General features: G+C 33.6%; 1 protein-coding gene across 1 annotated transcript in view; it reads right to left on the bottom strand.

Moving 5' to 3' along the window:
- The window catches only part of LOC124367847 (RNA binding protein fox-1 homolog 3), a 608,215-nt gene that overhangs the window by 36,867 nt on the left and 552,269 nt on the right, over positions 1 to 19,079 (bottom strand). The window contains 4 exon segments of the mRNA XM_046825008.1: positions 2,494 to 2,548; positions 4,486 to 4,578; positions 11,577 to 11,630; positions 12,452 to 12,679. Coding sequence (XP_046680964.1) covers positions 2,494 to 2,548; positions 4,486 to 4,578; positions 11,577 to 11,630; positions 12,452 to 12,679 — 430 coding nt within the window.

Raw genomic sequence — 19,079 nt, 5'->3', positions numbered from 1 at the left:
GTAGATGACGTCTTAAAAAAATGTTAGAATTTCATGTTCTGAAATACTGAAGCGACTTAATTACTTTTTAAAGTGAGGCACGCATGGTTTACATCATGTAATACTGTTAATCGCTGTTGAAAAAACTTAACATTATTTACGTTAAGCAATACAATTTTAAATGAGTGTATTGAAGCTGAAAAGAATGACTGGTTGGATTAAACAAGGAAACTACACAAGATAAACGAAATACGAGCAGTGAAACAGTGAAAAAATTAAACTATCAAACACTTAATAAGAAGCAGAGGAAAGACGAAGAAGCGAGGGGGGAGGGGAGCGAGAACGAAACAGAAAGAACATGGAACAATACGAGAACAACAATGTGAGATCTCTCACCAAGGCTCGGCACAGTTCCGTTCCTAGTCAGAAATACTAAAATAAAACAAAAATGTGTAACAATAAGGGAAAGAACAAGCGAAATGCTCAAGTTGTCAATTCACACTCCAATTGCAACAATTTTTAGTATGTACATCAACAAAGCATTAACTTCAGAATAAAGCACACTGCTGTATTGCTGTTGTTGAACGTACTTTTTATACGTTGTAAATAAATACAAAACCGTTTTTGAGTAGAGTAACTCTTTCCAAAACACGTTACCATTTAACTGTTGTAATCTTTTATTTAAACAAATTTTTAATTAAAAGTTTGCTTCTACTTTGTTGTTGTTTTCTTCTATAACTTAAACTGTAAGACTTGAAATACAACAGTGTACTTGTGAAGATAGCCAAGCTATTGCGGAATTTAAGCTACATCTGTGAGACTCTATAACTGGAACCTGACATGATATGAGTTCATTGAGAGACTGACACACATGTCTGCATGCAATGTACAAATATAACACAGCGACTTCGACTTAATTCTTCATTTCGGCATTCTACCACTAGTTAACAAACAGGAACAACAAATGAGTGAAAACTGTAAAGAAAACAAAACTCGTATCTAACATGAATGAATTGTGTTTTATCCAGTATATCTATCACAGAATACTGAATTGTTATAAGGAATTAAGAGATTGATTAGAAATTAATACTAAAACTAAGGCATAAACAATTCAACGTAACCGCTGATTTTACTAGCAATACATTTTAGAATTGACTAGAAAAACGTCAAAATAGTTCATTAAACACAAAATTGGAACTAATTTTTTTTAGTTAGCCTGTTTCGTTTGCACTGTTTTGTTCTGTAAAAGCTAGAAATTAATAATAATAAAATTAAACAAAAATAATGATATTACAAAACTAACTCTTTTATAAACAGTATTATACACTGAATAACAGCACTAATGATGTATCTTTTTTATGTTTGATAATTATGTATTCTACATTTACATAATGCGGTAATGTTGAAATTATTTATTTTTTCCAAAAGGGACACTAGAATATACAATACGTGTTTTATCATTTCAGAATTAACTACAAATAAATAATACACTTTCAAAATAATTAATCCACTTATTATTTTAATTAAACACAAACTAATAAAGGTTTACATATTTTTGTACATTTAGACTAACAATTTGGTGGAAGTCAATTCCAATATTGAAAGTTGTGAATGTTGATAAAATTTATTTTGTTATCGCCAAAATACAAACACGAGTATATTCTCCCAAAATATGCTGTACTGTAAATTTGATTTATCAAGAAATGGTAAATTTCTTAAAATTTAGTGGTTAAGGTCTGCAAATTAATCAAGTTCCCTGATAAGGAGTGAAAATAATTATGAACTTGAAACCACAACCATTAAATATGTATGTATACAATATTATTTATTTATATTTCTTTGTAAATGAATTATATTAGTTTTAAAGTATATTTCAATTTAACAATTTTAATAATTGACAATCAAATGGTAAATTTATAAATATACAAATTAAAGCAATAAAATAACGAAAAGCCAAACGAGGTGTGCCACTAATTCTACGAAAATAATACTTTTAAAATGAACATGCATATTCACTGCCTTACATAATATTTTAAAATATACTGTACAGTTAAACTGTCCAGAAAACAATGGAATAATAGAAACACAAATATGATGTTTATATCATATAAAATATTGAATTTCAGGAAATACACACATTAACTATATTTTACCATTATATTATTAAAGCTTTATAACCACAACAATCTTCTTGAGTTGTGAAAGATAAATAACAAAATGTTGTATTAACCTTATAAAAGCAGACAGATAAACAACACATCACAAAACATGCGACTAAATTATATGAATTGTTACTGAAAATCACTGAAACAAACATTGGTCCAAATTCAGCAATAAATAAATATGTCATAGCAAAAAAATGATCAAAAGAATCTTCAGATGATATTGAAATATTTGCAAGAACGTAATGAAAACTCCCAAAAGATACAACCCTAGTTTAGTAAATATTTGTAAAGATTAATAAATACCAGATTCATACACATGAAACTAATTGACATGTGTAGCTAGACTCACCATTGGGTAGTGCAGGTGGTTTCTTTGTTTGAACACGAGCTGTTGCATTGTTCACCTATATACAAATAACAAAAAAAGCATTAAACATTTGTTCTATTTGTTATAGCCAGTATTAAACAATAGAAGTTGAAAATATAAATTAAATCAAACGCAAACTACTTTTTAATAGAATGAAATTTAAATCTATGGAGCCATATTGGTTTCTTAATGTGTAACAACCAAACTAAACGTTTAAAAATTCAAATAGAAGTATTAAATAAATAACGAATTATCAATTTTCTTTCATTGTACTGTCCACTTAGGATAGGTAGTTCTTTGATTTAATTACTGATAAATGTTGTAAAAACATTCTATAAAAGGAAATATATTACTGTATCTAGTTTCTATAAGTTCACAAAGCTTTTAGATGTAGTGTTGGCTCAAAAATATAAATTAGGTTATTAAAAAATATTAAAAGTCGAATTTCAGGCTATCATTATTTTATTATTGTAAAATTTTAACTTACAACTAGTGAGAAGTGTCGAACAAATGTAGGCTACTGAAAGACTCAAAAGTAAATGAAAATTAATAAAAGGAAGATAGGGCATCAGCAACTACCATCAGCATAATGTGTTCGTAACTTTACAGTTTAAATTTTAGAATTCAGATGAATAAAGCAAATGGATATCAATTAAATACACCAACTAGAAAAGAGATAATATATTAAATTTGCGATAATGTTTAGAACTAATGTTGGTTCCTAATGTATTTATTTACATCAGAATACTTAAAAAAGTTAATTTTATTCTGTTTTCTGATAAAAATTAACTGAGATTAGTCTTCAGTGCCTGACGTTTTGTCGGACATTTCCAAACAGACTATGCACTAGCCTAACTAAACTAGAGACATGAGAGGAGCAGGAGGGAGGACAGGGTTCTAAGTGTACGACAGCTGAACGTCTACTTACCGGCGGGGAGGAGGCGGGCCAAGAAAGTCACCACGGAGACAGCATTACAGCTAAGAGGACCACAATGATTAATATCATTGTTCGACACAGGCAGCAAAGGAATGTCAAACAGCGTGTCGAACAAACATTCGGCACACCACCCACAGACTTTCATCCCATAATTTTTATTTCCAGAAACGGTTTAAGTAAAAAAATAACACCCACAAAAACATAGTGGGCTAAAGGTGGGGTAAAATCATAACAACAAAAATGAAAAAGTTTTAAAAATGCAATCAAGAAGCCGAATTGTCCTCAAAGAAAGTGAGAAAGAAAGAAAAACTTCAGGTAGTAAAACGGATCATACTGTGAAAAGTTTTAGGTGGAAAATATATTAAACAAAAAGAATTGTCAGGCATGAATAATATAATACAAACAGATATGTAAAACTAAGATGAGAAATCACTAGGAACACTCAAAATGCGCTAGCAGCTACGAGCGAACGAGCGTCACATAACATTCCAGCCCAGCACCTAGACGGTTTGACATTGCTTTGCTGAAGGAGTGCTGCTGAGCCAAGCAATTAGTTACGTTAATTCCCCATTGCCACTCTACAGTCGCTTCGTCTACGCTCCTTTAGACAAGGACAGATTTACTCGCAAGGTCAATTAATTTCGACACGCATCTAGCCATCACCAAATAGACAACCTGGTTAAATGAAAACGACACGAAGCACCAGAGAAGCAACGGATTAAAGGCTGGGGAATCGTGCAGCTAGGCTCAGCACACAAGGGCTCGATGACAGGACGGTGACGGATCGGAGGTGGGATGGACACTTAGAGTAATATGTTAACGAACGAGTGTTACAGAGGAATCGTGTCGGATATCTTGTTTACGGAGAGGGTAGGGAGTAGAACTTACAGTTATCTGTTAACAAAGAAATTCTAAAAAGGGTTTCTCGGACAGCATGAGGACAGGAGTGGGGAGGCGGTGGCAGAAGGAAAGGAACTTAAAGTAATCTGTTAACAAACAAGTGCTACAAACGGGTTGTTGTCGAATGTCATGCACACCTCTATTTTTCTCCCCTCAACCACGGTGCCGTGTAGTCGCTCCCGTGCTTGGTCCGCGTCTGCGCTATTTGCGAATGTTACAAAACCGAATCCCTGCATGCAAGACAGACAAAACATGCAATGTAAAAAACTTTATGATCAAAATATTTCAATACTGTTGTTTTATTTCGGGCGTGGGGCATGGGCCAGCAACGTGCAACAAAATATCATTGTTTTCTTACATAAAGATTACACAGTTAACTGTACACAGAATCTCCAGAAATTTAACAAATCTGAGTGTGACAGATTGTTACTGATTTTACAAAAGCAAAATTCCTCCTTCTCGGACACAAGAGATTTCTGTCCAGAAGCGACTTATTGAGAGCACTGTGAAAACGAGAACATTACAACAGTAGTGACCAGTGGATCTCTCAAAACCAGTAACAATTCTGTAACACGTTCCACAGAGTTAGTTAACATTTATAGAATTTCAGTATCATCAATCAACTCCAACAGAGAGCATCACCATTACTTCTGCTATCTTTCTCGGAGCATGCATTACGTCTAGAAAAGCTAACTCGGAACAAACACTAGTTGAGGAAATTCTATGTACTTTTCCGTCACCGCAGTGGCCCGACCATGCCAGCCACATTTATCATAACATGTCAATATAGTAACAATATAAAGCTAAGATTATGGAACACTACTGGCGGAGGTAGGTTAGACTCCGCCGCACACACCTCATCATGTCAAACACTGGATATCCTATCTAAGCTAAGCTTTAAATAAAAAAAGCAACAATACTTTTAAATTCTATGTACAATGTGCCACAGACAAGCACAGTGTCACTGCCCAGTCGACTACCTGCATGCATTTCACAACATCTATGTTGGTTTCTTTGCGATCCAATTTCCTGTAATGGTTACACCTACGTTGAATGTAAAAATATGACTTCATTCTTTCCTCATTGATGGGTCAGGTTGTTTCCAATAATTTTAAGGTCACTTTTACGAGATTAAATAATACATATGTCACAAACCAACATAACGATAAATTATATGCAAGTGTATGAATTCTTCAACTTACAAAATACCGAGTTCAAATTTGTGTGATACATAACTTCCCATTTAATCAACCATAAATTCTCTTTCATTTAAAATATAAACTACAGTTGGTTTTATTCCTTTTTATACACAGTGTTTCAAAAATGCAGACCAAAAACCTTGGGAAGAGAACCTTTAAAAATACACATTTAAATAGCAAATTTATTACTCTTAAGCATATACCTTATCTAAAGGAAACAGGATTTTTCCAGACGTTTACCATCCTTCAGTGATACAAAAATCAGTAACACTATGTTTCAAGATCTGCAATCTAATCTCTTCTTCAGGTAAATAACTTAGTCGTAGGTGGTTGGTTGGCGAATGCAAACGCATTGTGACCTGTATTCTGTATTTTGATATTCTTTATATTTGACCTGTGACCTGTATTCAACTATCTGTATTCTGTAGTTCAGTTTAAATAATTAGTGTTGTGTTTAATTTTTTATTATGTGCATGTTTTAGAGTTAGTGATGTTAACACAAACACTGTGGTTGTGATTCCTGACTTACGCATGTCACAACAGTATGATCTATTTATTTTAACCTAGTTTGTAATTATGTGTTAGGTTAGTTATTTACCTGAAGAAGAGATTAGTTCGCAGATCTTGAAACGTAGTGTTACTGATTTTTTGTATCACTGAACGATGGCAAATGTCCGGAAAAATCTTGTTTCCTTCACAATCCTTTCATTGTCAAAAACAAACTTTAAACAAAGAATACCCTTTCTTTTTTATCTTTGTTTAGAATTTGTTTAAATGTATGCACTAAATTTTAATTTTTCTAATTATATTCCCACTTATATGCAATAAATGTTTCACAGATTCAAAAGAGCAGATAACTGAATGTGTCTGTCAAATTTTTCAATGGTATGACAGCAAAAAACACATGACAGTGGAGAATATAAAAATAAAGACAAAGATTTATTTTTATTTTGTTAAGGTTGAGTAAAACGCCCGTTTAATTTACATAATTAAAAAATACTGTTTTTGTTCAATTAGATTTTATTATTTTTGAACTTGAGTGGTTGTAGAAACAAAGCGTTTTTTTACATACAAACAATTTATTCTAAATGGACACAATAAAAAGTTTCTATTGAATAGCAATTAGACCCAATGTAAAAAAACACACATACTTTACAAAAATGCAAAACAATTTCCACACCATTTTACTGTGATTGATCAACTAGGATGTTAGGTGGAATCGGATTGACCAAGGGTTAAGCCGTTAAACTTGTTTTCAGCATTTTTGGTCCACATTTTTCAAATGCCACAAACAAATTTTGCATGTTTGGGTGTTTAACAGATAATTGTGGACAATTGATGTGAGAGTAGTGTTATTGCACCCTTGCCAAACATTAGCCCCTCCCAGAATGTCTAACTACTGTTACTAATTGGATAGTTGGTTTTTTTTAACTCAACAATCATTGAAGTCATAGCCTTCAAGGGTTAAACTTTTTTAAATTCATTTTACATTACTATTGAATTGTTTATTTGCATTCTTAACAAGTAATGGAGTAATAAAATAAAGGATTTTGAAAAACTCATTTGTAATAAATGATTTTTGAGAGCATTATCAACTAAGATTTCTCTTCAAATAAAATTTATATAGTTAATGTCAAAAAGATCTATTGCTTAGTAATTACTATCTGTGCCATAAACTATTTATATTATAAAATGTTTTGCGAACTTAATTAAAATTAAACAATTAATGTAAATATTTTTATTTCCTTTTATCCGTAATTCAAAAATTAATCCTATAAACGTATTCAGACATTCATTTCACTGCAGATTTAAAGCTATATAAAATTTTGAATTGTAACACAAACAATTTTATTACAGTGTTTTACCAAATAAACATTTACGGAATTCTTACTTCTTCTTTGCGTTCAGAATGGGCCAATTCGCAAACACAAAAATATTACAAAAATCTACGCTTTCCATGTGTAACACTGAGAGATGTTAGTATTTAAATTACACCATGACACACACACAGAGCAGCAGAGTTACAAAAACTATAATAAGATAATAAAGGCAACAATGCATAAGAAGATACAACAGTATATAACAATGAAGCGATAAACTATGAGTGTGAAGCAGAGCAAAGGTGAACTGGGCAGTTTAGGTGGAGCTACCTGTGCTTGTCTGGCTGGTACGAGTTAAAACGGAAACAAATGAAACACAATCGAAGATAGAGAGAGATACAGACAGAGATAGAGTGAGAGATTAGCGAGTATAGGATCATGCGCGCTACCAGTCCGCAACGATTAGTCCGCGCTACGTACAATTCCGCGTGCGACAAACATACAGACACTACTGCCTGCTTTGGTACCACACAATCACTTCTAGAAATAAAAATTATTTATACTCTCCATCATTTTGTTACGGTACTGTACTCTCAACTGCTCAGACAAGAGAAGTGTTGGAAATGGAAATTTTGACTTTTGACAATCTCTGAGGTATATTTCCAGCAAAAATCCTTAAACACAATTTTCAAAACTTTTCCTTTCCATGTATATAATCTGTTTGTACGAGATAAATAAGTCTGTAAGTGAACACCTTGGTTTATGTGAGAGTGAAATTGACAATATCCAGGTACTTTTCTTTTCGTAATATCTGAAAAATCACTTGCAATATCTATCATTACTACAACATACGAACTTGACTGATAGTCATTATTGGTTGTATCTGTTCATAAAGTTAATACTGACCGGAAAAGTCCACGAAATGTAAAATCAATCTATTTCACTTTAATACTGCAATTTTAATACTTTATTAATATTAATAATTTAAAATTTTCAATTCTTCTAAAAGATCTAAAGTAAACATTACTGATTACCATTTATTACAATTACATTCTACAAAACCTTCAAATTTTGAATGATACATTTTTTAGTTTATTTTGAGTAGCTTTACGACAATATTTGAGAGGACACTATATTAGCAATTGGTAACTAAATATAATTACCATCAACTGCTATTTTAAAACAAAACATAAAACTTAAATGGTTTAAAATGTATTCCAATGGACTGTAGATGAAATGTGGCACTGTAACCAAAAGAAAAGTACCTGCAATTAACAGTTAAATAACACAACACCAGACTTAGTATACACTAGTTCTCAATATGGAAATAGCACAAAAATACTCTTATTTGACTAACAATATACTAGTTATATAGTAAAAATAAAACATTTGGAATGAATTTTATTATATTATAATAGACAGCCGAATGTAACCACTTGATATAGGGATTTCTATGTTTAATTTTTCAATCCCAGCGTAAACTTTCAAAGACGAAATTTGGTTGTCTCATATCAACTTGACATACCACAATTTGTTGCTATGTTTCAACTCTGATAAAACGTTAAGATTTTGCCATATTTTTTAGGATAAAATTCTTACATTTCAACACTTTTTTGCAGATTTTTTGAACACTGATAATAATGCTTCAAGGATGGATCAAATTCAAGATGGTGATTACTTTTAGTTGATAAGGAATTGTTATTCTATACCGCTCAACTTCTACATAAATATAAAACTATTTAGTTTAAATTTTTTTAATAAAAAGAAAAACTAAACCTACTGAAAATCATTCAATTAATATAATAACTAATTCAACAGACATACACATTTCAAACTGATGGATGAAGCTTAGAAGATTGGGAGTGAAATTTTTGGTTTGCTAATATTATTGAATTTATTACTAATAGCTGCAGGTGATTTGATGTACACTAAAGGAATTTTCAATAAAAAGTTATAACATTATGAAATTATCACAGGTTTTCAATTTACATTATTCTGCTAATAAAAAATTTACGTCTACATGGCAACTAATTAGGCAATACATAACAATTTCATTTTTTGTTCACTTCCAATTTCAACCCATAAACACAAAGAAAAATGCTCAGCGTTCCAACAGTTTAGATACAAACACGAGACATATATTGGTTAATCTTTTTAACGACATGAAAAATCAATTCTGCTGTACATGAGCTGGAAATTGAAATTGCTTAATAATTCTAGAAAAATAATAATGATAAAGAACTATCTAGTTTGTGTCATCTTTTGTTGCATCCTTTCCACCGATGAATTACAAGAGGGACTGCTTTGAAGAATTTTACTTCAAAATAATTAAATAATTTGTCAAAAAGCAGATCCGGATGACCTACATTCATTCACGGAGTTTATATATACTGTCAGCAATCGTTCACTGAGTTTATATATACTGTCAACGAACGTTCACTGAGTTTATATATACTGTCAACGAACGTTCACTGAGTTTATATATACTGTCAACGAACGTTCACTGAGTTTATATATACTGTCAGCAATCGTTCAACGATTAGCAGATAGAAAACTGGACTTTTTAAAACTGTACAGTGATTGAAAAACACAACATGGAAATCTCTATATCTAGTTGTTAAGATTATCACCCTGCACAATAACTTAGGACGGCTACCAACAAATAGTAAGCCTGATAAAACAGTGGAAAATAATAAAATTAGTACAAATATTTACCAATAAATAAAGACAAGTAGCGTAAAATTGGGCAAAATATTTAACTTATTTAAAAAAAAAAACAAATTTGACTAAACAATTTTAAGACTAGGTTATATTTCAGTGTTGCTTATATAATCGTAAATACAAGCACAAGCTCTGAAACAAAAAAGAGCATAAGTTGTAACACGTTTGCAACATACATGGGTACAAGAGTGATTTTTTTAAATGATGTGAACTCAAAAAAGCGTAAAAATCATTACTTTAGTATATTTTATGTATTATGGAGTAAACATGATCTCATTTTATGAGGCATTTTAGATTTATAAATTAATATTCTTGTGAAACGTATGATTTGGTAAAATTTTGAATAGTATACACAGACTTAATAAACAAAAACCTGAGACATGTTTTATGAAATGTTTCAGTTTTTCAACAACATTTTTTAGCTCAATTAAAGCTTTGAGTGATAACAAAATTTTTTTAAAAATTGGCTTTCTTAAGTTTTTCACAAAAAAATATAAAGAGCACTCATTGTACATATCACAGGATTACTTGATCCACAGAATTACTATTTATACCTCCTCTCTATAAGCAATTGGCAAGAGGAGGAGTTTTGGTATTTAGGCATTAAAACAATTATATATGATATATCATAATTATAACACTCACTATATATCATTTGGGTAAATATCAAAAGCCTAAGAACAAACACTTTCTTTTAATAACCAGGCTTACTTGCTTTTTTTTCATCCAACAAATTTTATGAAACAAGTTTTAACTTTTCAACTTTATCTTTATCCAAATCAAATATATGGAACCTAAACAAAGGAAATCAGTTATTGCAACCGTGTTATTTGATTTTGGTGTACATTGAAATGATCACCCTGACTAATACTGTAATCTCTTACAATGTGAAAATAAGTTCAAATAAAAAAGTACAAGATATAATGAGAACAAACTGAATGGAATCTTAATCCTACAATAAACTTTCCACGGTAACAACTTAAAACACAGCTGTCATGAAGTTGTAAGTAATGGCAGTGTTAAACCTAAAATACTTTTACGCCCTTATTTTTGGTCGTAGAATTACAGGAGATTTTTCAATTTGAAGATACGATTTAAATACACATCCTAAAGCTTCACTTTTACGTGTGCACTTTTTGAATATTTAAATAATGAACAAATTTGAGATGTTTTAAAAATAACTAAAAACTAGGGAAAAATCTAAAAAAAGTGTTTGTATGCGTATTTAATCGTATCTTTGACATGAGATATTCGTATAATTCTAAAAAAATAAATTTTGAAAAATGTTTGAAGTTTAACATTGTTGTTATGGGGCTAAAACCAAGCCTGCTGGTAGAGCCAACTCCTAATGAATTACGGCAAACCATTACATAAACTTATGAGAAAATGAAGGAGTTCTAAACCAGCATTAAAAATTTAATCTGAGCAGGATTAAAATTCCATTCTGACGGAATCTACAGCAAAATTTACGACTAGAATAGTGCTTACCTTCGACCCCCGTTCATTGAAAATGATTTCTACATCAAGAATTGGACCAAATTGCTGTCAACATACAAAAAATGATTAGGCGGTTCACAAACAGCTGTTCACTATACCTAGTGCAATAACAATATAAATTCTTGACAAATTTAACAAACAAACGAAATTGTGTAAGTTGCGTATCAGCCCAGATAATAAAGTGAGACATCCACACTCTGAACATAGTACTGTGGTCATACGGGTGTTAAAAAACCCCTAGACTGTTACAGATTAAATGAATTTATTGAAGTAATCAACTGATTACTAACTAATTACAGTACACTCTTACTGAAACACAGATTAAGAATAAGTTTAATGGCACTTTAATGTACGTTTCTATTAGTTTAGTGGATAGAGTTTACATATCAAATTTACCACACTGATTCAACTGTTTCCTCATTTTACAGCAGAACTGTATTGTAACTTTTGATTTCTACTACCATCTTTGTTAATTAAGCTTCTCTTAAAAGTTTATTGTCTTGAGAAGGAAACAGTTGTTTAAGAAGAAATAATTTAAAAACTTGAGCTTTCACAATAAGAAATATATTTCATAGGTAATTCTATATATTTAATTTTTAATTTATGATTTCATACAGTATATAATCATTCTGTCTATTTTACTGAATACATTTAAGTTAAATTTACTCACAGAATTAATTTCAGGTAGCACTAATCCAAAAAAAGTCTATGAAATCAGTTAACATTTCTGATTAGCCCCATTGGGGGAAGGAGAGTATTTCACCAGTGGTGGAAATAAATATTTAAAATTAAAATCCATCTGAACAAACTACCATATAGCATCACACAACTGATATGCGTTTTTAAATTTATCCAGTAGACATTACCCCAAACATTGCCCTCAGGTCGGGGTCTCGGAAGCGGAAGGGGATGTTGCTGACGTGGAGTCGCTTGGCTTGGCTCTTAGCTTGGTCTGACATGACGGCCAGAGCCAGGTTGTTGGGAGGTGCGACGGCAGTCGTCGAGCCATTGGTCGTGGCAGCTTCTCCTGCTTCAGGCTCCGTCTGCTGTAACACACCGTCGAATTGATGAGCTTCTTCCATAGGAGACAACATCTGCATCAGATATTATGGAGGTTAAAATAATATAATGGTCACTATTTTATTTCCTACAGCGGAAAAGAAATGGGTTAGAACGAACAGAAGACAATTTTGAACATAGCTTTTACTAGTAACTTGACGTAACAACATGATTATTAGTTGATTTTGCTACTCTTACACTCCAGATTTTGGATTAAGCCCAGTGTAGACTAACACAGGGTTGCTACAGGAGTCCAATAATGAAATTGTCCCTGATTTCCAGACCAAATTTTTCATTTTTCCCTGACTTTTTTCAAAGCAATCCCCAGGGTTTTTGGCAATTAATGGGTAGAAAAAAGCCGTGTTGAGGCTAACAGGGTGGCAAATATAAAAAAGCAAAAAATAAAGTGAACACAGTTTAATACGTACAAAAAGATTGACTTAAATGATCTTTTACAACACAGAAGTAAAATACTTTAGAACACTGCACCATAAGTTAATTAGTAGCACATAGAAATTACAGAGTTTATTTGTGTAAAGGGATTTTATATTTTTCCCTGACCAACGTCGAAATTCCCTGACTTTTCCCTGACTTGAGACCGGATTCCCTGACTTTTCCCTGATTTCCAGTCCTGTTTTTTTCCCCTGACTTTTCCCAGACTTCCCTGATTTCCCTGACCTGTAGCATCCCTGTAACTCTTATTCAAACTGACTTGCACATATGAGAATACACATGACAAGAGAAAAATTCATCTAGATATCTACTGAAGATGTAATGGATATATCTATTGGTCTTGACATTTATTAGGACCAAATATTGACTTCATCAACCAATAGCACTGAAATGTTTAAGAGGCACAAGTGTTACAAATATTTGAATGGCAGTAAAAGCTACAAAGAGTTCACAAGTTTGGCGAAGATCACTTACAATTCATAATTTACATACACATCATGTTTGACTGTGTTACAAATGTTTTTGTTCCTGAAAAATAATTTAAATCCAAATTTTGTAAAGAGTACGAAAGAACATGACAAGGGTATCACACACCTGAAAATAGTTTTTCATGAGATATAGGCTTACTAAACCTGGCAGAAACAAAATTTTGCTATGGCATTTGATTTTGTAACAAAACCCTTACAGCACTCTAAGGGCATAGAGAGATTATAAAACTATTTGAAAAGGTGAGATCTGTAAGGTAAATTCGGTAATTCATTTTTATGAACCATTATCCAGGGATTTTCAAAAACTGTAACACTGAAATGATAAGAGAATCGCAACAAAAGGGATAACAACTTTTTGCAAAAATGTTCTCTATTGAATATCTAGCAATAATTACACGACCCTGAGGCATTCCAGTTGGAGGGACCGCAATAATTTCTGTGGCTGTTATTGGTTTACAGTGTACAGTAGAGTGAGTCCTGTAACAGCTGGATTCACAAAAACAGTAACATGGCAGGAAGGGGTGACTAGTGAGATACACCACACTGGGCATCAAGTGTTGAAACCAACCTCACCCTTAATACACCTACCGCTTCATTAAATTTACACAGGAGATGGTTCTACGTGCTTAAACATTTCTTCTCTTTTAAAGTTGTAATGAATTCAATTAAAATATTTTTAAACTGTCTAGAAACGACCTCAAGTTTTATCCAAAAATTGTGATGTTTATTATGTTTTCTTTCCTTATTTTTTTGGTCACATGGTTTTGCAATTTAAAATGTATATCTTATACGGCCAATGAATAGAGTTTGTGTGAAATGTGTTCAAGGGTATATCATAGGTGTTTTAATGTTTAAAACTTTTGAGACTTAACATGGCTAGAAGTAATAACAGAAATATTTGAAATGCATGCAAATACCCTTACAAAGATGTGCAACAAAGCATGGGCTATCATTAAGGATGTTATTTTATGTCTCATAGAACGTAACCCAAAGGTAACACTCAATCACCAACTACGAGTACATAGAAAAGTAGATGCCACAATTAGTTATTATTTCTCGTAGTTTCCAGACTTAACTGCAACACTGTATGTTAGATTTTGAAAAGATCCAGCATGCTTTGGATGGACAACAGAACCAGATGGGGAAGAGGGAGGGATGCTGGGGTGGATTATTAGTTCAACTTGTTCAGCAGAGCGGTGTGGTACACCATCCATACACCAGTAATGACACACTCAGAATTTGTGCTCCTAAAGAAGGGAAACTTTTCCCTTTTTGTTAGAAAAACCTCTGATATAACTGTAATTAACGCAACTGCTAAGTAATAGATATAGAACAATACTTTTAATTCCCATTTAATTCTCAAATCTTCAAAGTCAAATATAATCAAATATCTTTCACCTGTTTAAACTATACCAGTGAAGTACATGATTAGTTTTTTCAGTGTTAAAAATTGGTTACATGCCTCAATAACAAATAATCAGTGGCCAGTTGAGCAACTTCAAAATTATGCAATTCCCACTGACATTATCAGAACTAAAATGGAATATAACTACTGTACCACACAACAATTTAATGAACACATGCCATAATTATTTGTAAAATTAGGTAGTACAATGCTATAAACCCATACATCCAATTTCTACTATCCAGATGGCTATATACACAGATTAATTGGTTTTGTTTATCCCAATGGGTATCTGAAGCGGTTATGTATAGATATTTAGTTCTCCTAGCAGATCACTCCAGCCAGTCTAAAATCCCACAATCCAGGAAAAACAAACAGTTTTCCCCACAAAACATTATACAAACACTAGAATGAATGGAGTCACGAATAATTGAATATGCATGTTGACTTGTAGGGTCGAACTGAAAAACCTCCATATTGTTCATCGCACCTCCTAGCATTAATTAATTTGATTAGACCAGTAAACTGGGGGATTGAACGGGTAAATATCGGGGGGGCTTGTGTAATAAACAACAGTCCGAGTCGAGCAGAGCAGAGCAGAGCCCGGTTGTTTACATAGGCTAAATCAGGGAGCCTGGTAGCTGAGTTGCATTCAAGAGCACACTGCTGTGGTGCCGAGCTAAAGTTTAAGTCAACACGACTTGATTACTACGCGCGTTTTGGCCGCCCCTCTGATTACTTGAACGTGAGACAATTTAAACCAATTTGAGATCTTCTGCTCATTATGGGGGCATCCGTGAGACTTCTAGTATGGAATCTCGTCTACTTCTCGCAACAAACTAACTTTACTTTCATGAAGAGTTTGTCTACTCTATAGATAGATGACAAACCTGAAAACCAACTAGAACACCTATGCGCAATCTTAGACACCTTGTTCAAGAAACAGTAACGCTTAGACACCTTGCTCAAGAAACAGTAACGCTTAGACACCTTGTTCAAGAAACAGTAACGCTTAGACACCTTGTTCAAGAAACAGTAACGCTTAGACACCTTGCTCAAGAAACAGTAACGCTTAGACACCTTGTTCAAGAAACAGTAACGCTTAGACACCTTGCTCAAGAAACAGTAACGCTTAGACACCTTGTTCAAGAAACAGTAACGCTTAGACACCTTGTTCAAGAAACAGTAACGCTTAGACACCTTGTTCAAGAAACAGTAACGCTTAGACACCTTGTTCAAGAAACAGTAACGCTTAGACACCTTGTTCAAGAAACAGTAACGCTTAGCACCTTGTTCAAGAAACAGTAACGCTTAGACACCTTGTTCAAGAAACAGTAACGCTTAGACACCTTGTTCAAGAAACAGTAACGCTTAGACGTCTTGTTCACAAAACAAACTGTGTACAACAATAACAAGAAATGCACTTTTATTTGTACAAACATTTTTGTACTTCTAAATTTTATTATTCAACCGACTACGATTAATTTACTTTACAATAGTCCGATCAATAATTATGACAATCTGTAAGACCACAAGTAATACCAGTGGTTTTATTAGGTCTGTTTTATCAATAGCTTTCTCTACTGACTGCAGGTGCCGCAAACAGTCGCGTCATATTGTTTTCAGAAATAAAAAAAAAACACGATACCAATTCCGAGACTACAGTCGCGTGTATCAGCGAGTCACGCGTTTCACTCAAAAACCCAGTCACGACTTCCCCTGCAGCAGAGGTGTTGCCGACAGCAACTGACAGAATACAAAGGAGAATCTGACACTTTGCCGAGGTGTTGACGACGGAGAAGAAAATGTCGTCGACAAGCCTGTCTGCTGCCGGTGACGAGTGTGAAACTGATTCGACACTTTTTCCTGTTTTGTGTCATTTCGTGGTAACAGAAACCCGAGTGAATGTGGTCGATAAATAAAGTCTCCCCTCACCTAAACAATCTAAACTTTAAGTTGTTATTGTAGGTTTTGGAAATATAAATATTAACTATATCAACTTCTAGTCTAAGAGACGATTTGCATACTGTAATTTTTCCTGAAATTTTTTCTTAGGAAAGAAGAAATCCATCGATAGCTGCACTAATTTTGACGGAGTTCGTCAGATTACGTAAAAGACTTTGAAAGTCGCCAACAATATGTTTATGTAGTTGACGCTAAATTATTTACTTTGTCTGACTGTTGGTTTCAAGCATGTAAAGCTAAAAAAACACGTCCACAGAAAAAAACCATGTCATATATTTAACGCTTTCAATGCTCTCCCATTTCGACGTCCACCAAAATTAGCGCAGCTGACAATCGATTTTGGGAAAAAATCCTCTGTCGATTTAAAGAAAAAAAAATCGGTAAATTGGATCCTGAACTATTAGATATTTGCATCCATCACGTGATAAACTCGACAACTCAGCTGTTACGGCCAACACAGTAAAGAAGGAAAAGGAACAAAAATACGTTGGCGTCGTTTACCATAGAAATGTAGTCATATATATAAAGAATGGTCACGTGAGTACACGTCACTTAGCAGGGTTAGTCTTTAACTACTTTAGTCAACATATCTTGATAGCTCATGCGAGGACCATGCGAGAGCAGTTCTCTGGTGGAAAACTTCACCGGGTGGGAAAACATTCTCCCTAGATTTGAAAGGGTTGCATGGGCCAGACAGCCGTCTACGTATCCCCAGTGTGGGCGGAGTCGAGTGAAAAACGGGAACAGCAGAATTAAACTTTCCCTACCATTCTTTTCCCATTTCCTATTTCCTCCTTTCCGTTCCTTATTTGTTTATCTCGGTGTAAACAGTAGTGGAATAATCGAATCTAAATTCCGCGTGAAAAATAATGCCAGTTATTATTATACTGAGTCCAACAAAAAGATCGACGATCCATTAATCCACGCAATGGTGTCTCACGGATGCAACACCACTCGACACTAAAAGCATTCACATTTTGGCACTCAAGATTTAAGTTTGTATCACCTCACCGTCAGAGTGCTGCGCGTGACTAATGAAAAACTTGCGCGATTTGAGAGCTGCACAAAACACGATCTCTCATCCGTGTTACAGTGGCCAAGGCCGGACTGCGGTGATCCCAATAATAATGTCACCACGAAGCCGTTAAAAGCGTTGACATTTCGATACCAAGCGCAAAACAGCTTTAAATATAGAAATCGTGATAAGGCTTCAGGCTTTTTTTATTGCATCACGCAAATACTTCAAGGAGAAGAACAATTATGGCTAAATTGTTTACGAAATATTTATATCGAAAAAACGTTATTAAGTAATTACATTGTACACGTTTATTTATGTCCAGTTTCATATATCTGGAGTGTAGCCTACTTTACATAGTGCAATATTAAATGTACGATATGTTCTAATAGTAACCGTATTATCTGTAATATTGTCATTAGATTAGCTCAGAACGGGTGCGTTCGTTACTAGAGTAGCCGACACAAAAATAGTCCGATGACGTTTGAGGCAGTGTTGCCACATCGCTGCTGACGACCAGCTGTTCCCACGATGACGTAGCAATGGCCATCACTTGTTTGTTTTAAACATCTGTGTTTTCTTACGGTATCAACTTACAATATTTGTTTATTGCAACAGATGGTAAGATTGATAAGTAATTCTTCATACACGTAAAACTGGCAACAATGTTGGGCGTGTAAAAGGAGGGGGAGGGGGTCAGACGCACTATCTACCGTCGCAGCCGGACTACTTTAATGCGACCTCCTTTAGTATGGATTGCTAGTAAAACAATATACGAGAAAAGATATCGGTGTTTCAAAACGTATAAACTCGATTTTAATTGTCTCTGAAATTCCCTCTCCAATAGTTTCCAGCGAGCAACAAAAACACATTTTCCACCGAGTTACTACATACGAGAAGTTTGAGCCAATAAAAAGAACGGGGCGGGGATGAGGGGTTGACAAGAGAAATTGGGCAAATCTCAACAACGCGGCTGGTGGAATACGTTGTTAAAACTTGCGATCAAAGTTGGCTGCACAAGGGCTAGGAGTGACTTGACTAAGTGCCAATACAACTTTGTACACGTACAACTGCGTGAAGTATTGTTGATATATATATATATATATATA

This window comes from Homalodisca vitripennis, chromosome 8 (genome assembly GCF_021130785.1).
Source record: "Homalodisca vitripennis isolate AUS2020 chromosome 8, UT_GWSS_2.1, whole genome shotgun sequence".
Lineage (NCBI taxonomy): Eukaryota > Metazoa > Arthropoda > Insecta > Hemiptera > Cicadellidae > Homalodisca > Homalodisca vitripennis.
The sequence above is the reverse complement of the archived record's forward strand: the minus strand, read 5'-3'. Positions and strand labels throughout refer to the sequence as shown.